General features: G+C 52.3%; 1 protein-coding gene across 1 annotated transcript in view; it reads left to right on the forward strand.

Moving 5' to 3' along the window:
- Window positions 1–1,061: 1,061 nt before the first annotated feature.
- prex1 (phosphatidylinositol-3,4,5-trisphosphate-dependent Rac exchange factor 1) overlaps window positions 1,062–9,415 on the forward strand; it is a 52,697-nt gene continuing 44,343 nt past the window's right edge. The window contains exons 1-2 of the mRNA XM_056588418.1: window positions 1,062–1,637; window positions 4,225–4,306. Of these exons, the coding sequence (XP_056444393.1) occupies window positions 1,477–1,637; window positions 4,225–4,306 (243 nt within the window). The 5' untranslated portion in view covers window positions 1,062–1,476. The remainder of the gene's footprint in view (window positions 1,638–4,224; window positions 4,307–9,415) is intronic.

Here is a 9,415-nt window from a genome sequence, read left to right on the forward strand (position 1 = left end):
TCTTTTAATCCATCTCGATATTTGACTTATTTATGGTGTACTGCAGTCAGGCTTGTGTTGTGTAGAGCGCAGACCTGTCACGAGGAACATGTTGTTTTTCTGCAGATATTAAATTGTTTACTCAGCACTGCCATGTGAAAGTAGGATCTCCGGGTACGATGAACAACTGTAAACCGCAGACAGGTGGGGTGGTTGTCGTTAGTCGCTGCTGTGCGACGGGTTGGCCCTGGGACAAAACAGGATGCACATTTTGACTACATCTAGGAGGCGCTCGTTCTCGGTTCTCGGACGTGAAGTCATTCACATTCAAGCTGTTCCTCGATGTCTAGGTGGGCCTTCTGCACACGTGTGAAACTGACTTTTACAGAGACCGTTGAACAGGAATTTCCATATGACTTGGCATTCGCCGTGCGAACCGATTTAGCATTAGACGGTGTTATGGTAACCGATACGCCTAGTTAATCTATGAGATGAAGCCTATTTAAAAGGTCAACGCGTTTGAATCGTTGTCGATTTGGGACAAGGTCACGTCTTGCAACCTCCCTATAGTAGGCCTACTTGGCGATGTAGGTTGTGTTTAATTGCAGCTGTATTCTTCATGAAGGTACAAGATGAATCCGGCAGGGGGCGCCAGGAGCCAGATCCAGGCTGGGGTCGAGTATGAAAGCGCGCAGAACCATGTAGGCCTACTTTATGGACAGTAGAAAGATTAAAAAAAATATTCTTCTATCCTTTTGCGACAGTTTGCTATTAAGGGGGGGAAATAATAAAAATGAAAACAGAATTATTTTATTAAACAGAAGATAATGTTCCTTGAATTAATATCATTCTACAGTGTTTTCTGTTTCGTTTTTATTTCGTCTACATTCATTTGAATTCCAGACTAGTCGTTCATTCTAAACTCCTTCCTGCGAACTTTGAGAAGAGCGACGCACGCGTTCGACGTTCGCGTTTCGTCGTGCACCTTGCAGACGGTCCCTGACGTCACGCAGCCCCGGGTGCGAGCGGCAGCAGATGCACGCCTCCCCGTCCCCAGCGCTCAGATCCGAGCAGCAGAGAGCTTCACTAGACCCTGCAGCCTGCACCGCGGCGGCCGCTCGCAGCGCGTGCGTCAGACTACTTCACACTTCCCTCAGCGCGTGTATCCAGACACATCTCGCCCTGCCTCAGTCACCCTGCTTCTCTCGGAGAGGGCACGTGAGCAGTCTCCCTCGTTTATCCACTGATCTCCAGGCGTCGCGCGGCGTCTCAGCTCTGCGGGAGGTTGTGACTCGGACCCACGGGGTCAGCGCGTGTTGTGTTATGTTCGGACTCTAAAGTTCGGGTCCCGAGGAGGGTTTTGCGTGACGCAGTGCGCATGTCCAGCCGTTTGGAGGCTCCACAAAGTTACCGCTGCAGCATGGACTAAGGAGCCTGTCGCTTCGGGAGCGTGTGGACACTCTGACCCCCTGAGAGAGGTGTTCGAGAGGGACTACCATGGAGGAGGAGGACGTGCACGTAGAGAACGGCTTCCACGCCAGCAGCAAGGAGTCGGACCGGCAGCAGCGGCTCCGGCTGTGCGTTTTAAACGAGATTCTCAACACGGAGCGGGCTTACGTGAGGACCTTACTGTTCCTCCAGTCGGTGAGTAGACTGGCGTGACTTCTACTCCTCAACGCAGTCCTCTCTTTCCCTGTCCCTCTCTCCCTGTCCCTCTCTCTCTCTCTCCCTGTCCCTCTCTCTCTCTCTCTCTCTCTCTCCCTGTCCCTCTCTCCCTGTCCCTCTCTCTCTCTCCCTGTCCCTCTCTCTCTCTCTCTCTCCCTGTCCCTCCCTCTCTCTCTCCCTGTCATTCTCACCCCGTGTTTCTCTGTCTCTCTGTCCACTGATCTACCTGGTGTTTGGGTTTCAAACCGGCCTTGTTCCAACCGGCCAAGTTCTCCAGAGTGGTCGCCTCTGCCCGATAATGACAGCAGCTCTGTTCATACACATGAACTTTTAGTTCTACTTTCTAACCCTGAGCACTGTCAATCAGGGAAAACACACACACACACACACACACACACACACACACACACACACACACACACACACCCCTTTAATTATTGATCAGTTCCCCTGTATCTATTACCGCATTCGCTGCAGGGCCAGAGTTTGGGGTTGTGCTGCTAAGTGAATTAAAGATCGAGTGTTATCAAAGCTCTTGTGTTATCAAAGCTCTTGTGTGGCTCTCACTATTGTGTGTTAAGCGCCCCCCCGCCCTGGGCCAGGCCGGGCGGTGTTTACACAGCAGAGTGTCTGTGGACGGTCACTCCCGGCCCTGCCGTCAGATTGATATTCATGAAGCCATTCATCACCGCTCCGCCCTCGGCTGGCCCTGATAAGACTTATCTCCAGTCTTATTGTTTCATTCGTTTACTCTTTGTGTGACACTTGATCGCACCGATCATGTGTTGCGGTCGTGTGATAGAATCTGGGTTTCTGCAAACCCGTGATCAGATTCTTTCTGTCAAAAGTTTACAATGGCCAGTAGATGCACGCGATTCTTAACGCAGCGTGCATCTGACACGTGATGTTGCTGTTGTTGCACCCAGCCACGCGTGCCCTGGGACGTTACATCTGTAGTCCAGGTTGTTTGGGAATTTTTGGAAATCCTTGTGACTTTCGAGCTGAGATTAAGAGGCTATAGGCGTGAATAAAGAAAGTTACAGAGGATTAAAGCGCGTGTGTGTGCGCGTGTGTGTGCGCGTGTGTGTGCGCGTGTGTGTGTGCGTGTGTGTGTGTGTGTGTGTGTGTGTGTGTGCTGTCACTAACCCCAGGATGCGACCCCTCCCTCTTTCTGCTTTTGTCTCTACGTCTTCTGTGTGGATATCCGCACATGCACGCGCATGCACGCACAAGGGATTTCAATCATAGTGCAACAAAGTTTTTTTTTTGATTTTTTATTTCATAACATGCCGTAATTTCACAATTGACTATTTTCGTTAATGTGACATCATTAACGTTTATTTTTATTTTGTAACGTGATTCTTTTTTTTTTTGCATAATTATGAAGACAGAATTAATAGGATATCCGCAGTCAGTCCAACACGGGCCTCTACGCTCAGCACGGACTGCTTTCCAAACCCTCTACTTGTCGTGCAGTTGAAAGGTGTCCGAGAGAATTAGCACGTCTGTTCCAAGCGGCCGGGGGGGGCGGAGGGCTTCTGACATGAATGGCTGCCATTGTCCGCGGCGTTAGCACCGCCGGGTCACCTTTCAAATGTTACTGGCAAATAGCATGTAAACCCGCCCAGAGAAGAGAGGGATGTTGTTGAGCTACATATTGTATGTAAACAGAAGCTGTGACTTAGGAGCCGTTGTGTGTTAAAATCGGGGTTCCGTGAGCAACAGCGAAACCTCTGGTGTGAGTGGGTCACTGCAGCGAGTCGCTGATTGATGCAGCGAACGCGAGCCGTGTGACATCACATGGTATGGATGGACAGGACAGTATGGCGACGTGTGTGTGTGTGTGTGTGTGTGGGGGGGGGGGGGTTCTTTCTCTCTGTGAGGGATACTGTAGTGTTAAGTTACTCTGTAATCATTCATTGTGTGTGTGTTTGTGTGTGAGAGAGAGAAGTATGCACATATGCACATATGGATGCATGATGTCATGGTATCAGTGGAATACATTATGTACAGTTGACGGGCATTTGCAAAAACGAAACGGGAACGGAAACTAATGGTTCTACCATCATCCCCCCCCCCCCCCCCCATCCTGTCCTGTCCCTGCCACACACACAGGCATGCAAAATTGACACACGCATGCAAACGGACACACACGCACACTGACACACACCAACTGATTGAAAGACCCTGTCTCTGATATCTCACCATATGGTTTCAGTAAAGAGGTGTGTGTGTGTGTGTGTGTGTGTGTGTGTGTGTGTGTGTGTGTGTGTGTGTGTGTGTGTGTGTGTGTGTGTGTGTGTGTGTGTGTGTGTGTGTGTGTGTGTGTGTGTGTGAGAGACTGTCTCAGCGTTGACTGGAGAAAGGAGCAGGATGCTTGGGGCGGACATCTTGACCTCATCTGTTATCATCCGGCACTTTCTTTGTCCCCTCCCCCCCCCCCCCCCCCCCCAACCCGGCCCCCTTCCTCTCTGATCCCCCCCCCCCCCTTCCCAAGCAGACCTCTTGCTTCCCCTCCTCCATCTTGGTCTCATCTTAGTCCTGACCCTCTTGTGTCTCTTGGTCACCGTGACGATACAGCATCACTCTCATCACGTTGCCCTCGTCTCTTGGTCGGTACCACCGCCTCTCAGCCGGCCAATCAGAGAGCCTCGCCCGGGAGGCGAGGACGGGGGGGCGACGTTGTGTGTGTGTGTGTGTGTGTGTGTGTGTGTGTGTGTGTGTGTGTGTGTGTGTGTGTGTGTGTGTGTGTGTGTGTGTGTGTGTGTGTGTGTGTGTGTGTGTGTGTGTGTGTGTGTGTGTGAGAGACACCGAAACTGCGTGTGTTTGTGACATAAAAAGTGTGTGTGTGAGCGACAGAAGCAGTGACTTGTGTGTATCTTCATGTCATTGTGTGGGAGAACCAGAAAGTGTGTGTGTGGGTGCGTGTGTTTGAAGAAGGATTAGTGTGCAGTGATTGGCTCCTCAGTCGGAGTGTGTAAACCAATCCCCTGGATTAGAGGCTCCATCGTTAGCTTCAGTCGTTAGCCCCGCTCAGCTCTGGAGTCAGTGGCGATCGGCCCGGGTGCATTGTGGGACTTAGATTAGTGCTGCTGGGGGAAATCTTTGTCGGTTGGACTCCACAGCAGTCGGTGGGTTTTCCCTGTTCCCCCCCCCCCCCCCCCCCGAGTTCCCCCCAGGAAGGGTCCGGTCCGGCCAGGGGATGTGGCCGGACCGGTGTATACTCACCGGGCCAGGGGGATTCCTGTTCGTATCATGGTGGTTTGGCTGTTTTGGAAAGGTCTGTTTTCGCGTGAACGAGTTGGTGGTGGTTATGTGGGATCTAATCATCGCTGGGTTCCTTACCCATGGAACTTCCATTTTTTTTTTTAAGTGTGTGTGTGTGTGTGTGTGTGTGTGTGTGTGTGTGTGTGTGTGTGTGTGTGTGTGTGTGTGTGTGTGTGTGTGTGTGTGTGTGTGTGTGTGTGTGTGTGTGTGTGTTAGAAAAGGAAACCTAAAACCTGTGCTGTTTGACCCTATGCCACACACACACACGCTCACGCACACACACCTCAATCTACTCTAACTGGACCCCCAGGAGAGCCCTGTCTCCCCCTCCTCGCTCACTCCCCCCTGTTGAGTCTTTCCCCTCTCTCTCTCTCTCTCTCTCTCGCCCTCCATGTCTCTCGCCCGCCCTCACCACCCAGGGAGCCCTGCATCAGGTTTCTGTGTGTGTGTGTTATTAATAGAAGCAGAGGGGTCCAGGGTCTCACACAGCGAGCCCAGCCGTGGTGCTGTCAACTCACAGTGGCTGCATACCGAACTCAGGTCCGGTGGGATTCAAACCTGCGGACCTGTTACTCAGCAGGGGGGGGGGGGGTTATGAAGCGAGAGTAGGGGTCTTTAGCGTGTAGTGTACCGCGTTACAGTCCCCCATCGTGATCACAACCCCTTCAACAGAGCTCGGGGCCGGACGCTCTTTGATGCAGTGAGCTGCACCACCCAAGGTAATCTTGCGCGTACAATGGTGCCTTGCTACACCGTCCTGTGTGTGGGTGTGTTAGGAATCATGTGCATTTTAAGCCACCCCTGTGCGGCATTAGGCCGCTCCAGGAATGTGAGGAATCCCTGGTGGGCGAGTCTCAACCGCTGCCGCAGCACCCAGGGGTGCTGTGACCTGGGCCCTGTCCCAGTCCCGCCTGCGCCCGCGTTTTCGTACGCCCGGGGCTACGTTTTTATGTTCGCTCGCTGTGCCGCCACGACCGCTCGTCAGCGGCGTGGGCGAAACACTGCAGAACTGAGGTCATCGAGACGCAAGGCAGGCCCGAAGCGAGCGCTGAGAACACACACTTAGCGGAGGTGAAATTGTGTAAAAAAAAAGTGTGTTGTAATGTGTGAAGAAGACTGATGCGTGTCATGATGCTCTCTCTCTCGCTCGCTCTCTATCGCTCGCTCTCTCTCTCTCTCGCTCTCTCTCTCGCTCTCTCTCTTGCTCTCTCTCTCGCTCTCCCTCTCTCTCGCTCTCTCTCTCTCGCTCTCTCTCTCTCGCTCTCCCTCTCTTGTAGTACTTTAATATATTTAACTTGCAAATGACGCAGAGAACAAATCATATTCTGATCAATATTGGACCTATGTTACATTCCAAAAGCTGCATAGAATTAGTCCAACATAAAGCACTTAAAGAGCATCTGTTATGCTTTTGACCATATAGCATGTGAAGAACCTATAGCATGTATAGGACGTATAGCGGAGAACGCAGGACGGCACTTCTGCAATGTCAGAAAGGAGAAGCAAACATGTGCCCGGGTCACAGCTCTCCGCACGCAGATAACACGAGTTCAGCGGAGACCACGAGCCAGCCTCCAAGTTTGCGTTGGCCACTAGTACACAGGATGGGAAGATGCAGTGAGCTTAGCATGGGAGGAGGCTAAGACCCCCAGGAATTCCCTCCCCACCCCCCCCCCAGGGAGGTGGTCTCATGTCGGGGTTTGTGGACAGAGGCACTGGGTCCTTACTGTTTGTCAGGATTCCCCAAACACAACCAGATGTATAGGTTTGTCCGGGGTCAGAGGTTAATTTCCCCCGTTGGAGAAAAGCCCTGAACCAAACAAACGGACCAATGTGCGCTCCGCCGGTTGATCCGCCCTTTCTTGGAGGAAAGAGCAGAGTGAAGACGTGTCGGGGATCCAGGGACACGAAGGGAGCTAATGGGTGGTCTCCTTTGAAAGATGCTAAATGGGAAAAGGGCGGCATTTTTATCACGCTTTTCTAACCAGTGGGGGCGCTCAAAGCATGGTACGATATTGCCTAACATTCACCCATTAATGCAAACACTTTCACACGCCGACGGAGGTGTCAACCGCGAAGGGTGACAGCCGGCTTGTCAGGGGCAGTTAGGGAAAGGTGTCCTATCAGGAACACCTCGATACTCGGCTAGGAGGAGCCGGGGATCGAACTAGCGGCTTCCGGTTACAAATCAACCCATTCTACCTCCTTAGCCACATGCGTGAGAATTTGTGCTTCGGCCTTTGTGCCGACCAGGATGCCCTGGTCGCTGCCCTGTGCAGTCGAACTACACGACACAGTGGGGCCGTTTGAGGAACATGCAACCACACATGATGCCGTGGTTGATGAAATGGGTTTCTTGTGCTTATTTTTGGCGTTGTGTACCACCCATTTAGGTTAGCTGGTTTATTTTGGTCATGCTCTTAAACATGCGTCGCCGTCCTCTCAGAGCACCAGATGATAAGAAGGGTATCTACTTTTTACTCGGTGTGGGACATCTGGAAGAGTTCGGTCACGGGGCTGAAGCTTGTTATTCATTCCGCAGCAGAAGTGAGCGAGGGAGTTTGAGAACAAATTGATCGGATCAATGCTGCACCCATTAAAGTTTAAAGTTGTCGGAACCTGAAGCACTTTCCACCGGTCGTTCCTCCATTACCGTGGCGACGAGGGGATCACCCCGTCAGTCACTGCGAACGATGGAAACGTGAACCGGCTCGGACGGGAGCCGATGGGCTGATCTCCCTGATCCATCCCATTGCCGGTCTGGTCGTCATGGCGCCTAGCAGAACCCGCCTCGGTTTCCATCCGCGGGACTGTTTATGTCTGCCTGCTCTAATTCCAGGTGTGTCGTCTGCACGGTGGCTTGGCATAAATCAGCGTAATCCCGCAAAAAACTGTCATAAACATTAAAAATAACCCAACTCTGTCCAGTAGACAGCCGAACTCCAATACAACCACATGGGTGTGATCTAGATTTTAAACATTGTGTTTTAACTTGGGAGGCCCGCACTGGTTCTGCACACGACGAGCCGTCCGTGGAGTCCAGCTAAGTGTTAGTTACCCCCTAGGCCACCGAAAACCCCGCCGAATTACAGCCCAGGGCCTCCGAGTAAGGCACCCGACAATCACCTCTGACCGGGTCCCTCAACACCGACTGTTACTGTCTGAGCCCCAGGTCGCATGAGGGCAACACGCACACGCACGCACACGCACACACACACACACACACTCTCCCCAGATGGCCTCGCCGGTCTGGTGTGGGATGTTATCTTCCCAGAGCCACATGTCGCTCTCCATCGGAACAGATGACATGGTGGAGCTGTGGCTCGTATGAAAGCCGCCTCTCCTCCTTGCTGCCTTGCTGGTGTGTGTGTGCGACCGTGCGCGTCCGCGCAGCGCGACCGCTGTTGCCTGTTTTGTTATGTGCTCTGCAACGACTGAGGTAGACGCGTGACCGTAATTACGTAGGGTTTGCAGAGTGACTTGAAAGCGTGGCGGCAGCATCATTAAGTCTAAATATAACTGATTGACTGTGCGCCGCACAGCGCGGAATACTGGAACACCTAGCGAAATGAGACACTGCCATCGGCCCTCTGTAATTTGACACAATGTGGTTTCATTCAACCAATGAAACGGCAAACGGGGAGCAGTTTGAGATCCGTTTTAAAAGCGGAAGGACGACGGGGATTCTCCCTTCCTATCAGTGTACACGGGGTCGGATGCATTCTGTCATGCGTGAATTAAAGCAGTCGGCATACTTTGCTGATCAGGCTTCTCGTGTATTTGTGTCACTGCCTATAGAGGCATGTGGCTCAGAAGGTAGAGCGGGTTGGCTGGTAACCACAAGGTTGCTAGTTCGCTGTCAGGGAGTCCCTGAGCAAGGCGCCACACCCTGACCGCCCCCCGACGAGCGGGCTGTCTCCTTGCATCGTTGACTCCACCGTTGGCGTGTGCATGAATGGGTGAGTGTTGGGCAATATTGTACAGCGCTTTGGGTGGCCACTGGTTAGAAAAAGCGCGGTATAAATGCAGTCCTTTTACAATTAACCTGCCACTGCTCTGGATCCGAATGCACAAGCACCACGAGACTCAATGAAGTCACGATTTAAACAATTTGGAGGGAGAGCACAAATAGCTTACTGCAGCTCTAACCTCTGACAATGGGCCCTGGAGGCTTCACCGTCACGGTCTGAAGCTGAGCCAATGTGAGAGCGCATCAAGGGCGACACCAAAGTACTCGTTTCCCCTAAAACACTTTTTTCTGTCACCGAGACAGAGCGGGCAGTGAGGCGTTACATTCCAGCCACTAATCCTCGTTGATGGCCTTATTGTTGGGTTTCATCTCGGCACCGCCGCCACCGCTGAACGAAATCCCCCAAGGACCCAACACACGTCCCTCCTGTGTTAAACTGATTTTAAGGAGCCCTTACTGTACTACGAGGTGTTGATTAGCCATTGAAAAGCCGTTTCAAGCTGACGGATCTGGTTGCAAAGCCTTAGTGTCGAA

Source organism: Gadus chalcogrammus, chromosome 1 (genome assembly GCF_026213295.1).
Source record: "Gadus chalcogrammus isolate NIFS_2021 chromosome 1, NIFS_Gcha_1.0, whole genome shotgun sequence".
Lineage (NCBI taxonomy): Eukaryota > Metazoa > Chordata > Actinopteri > Gadiformes > Gadidae > Gadus > Gadus chalcogrammus.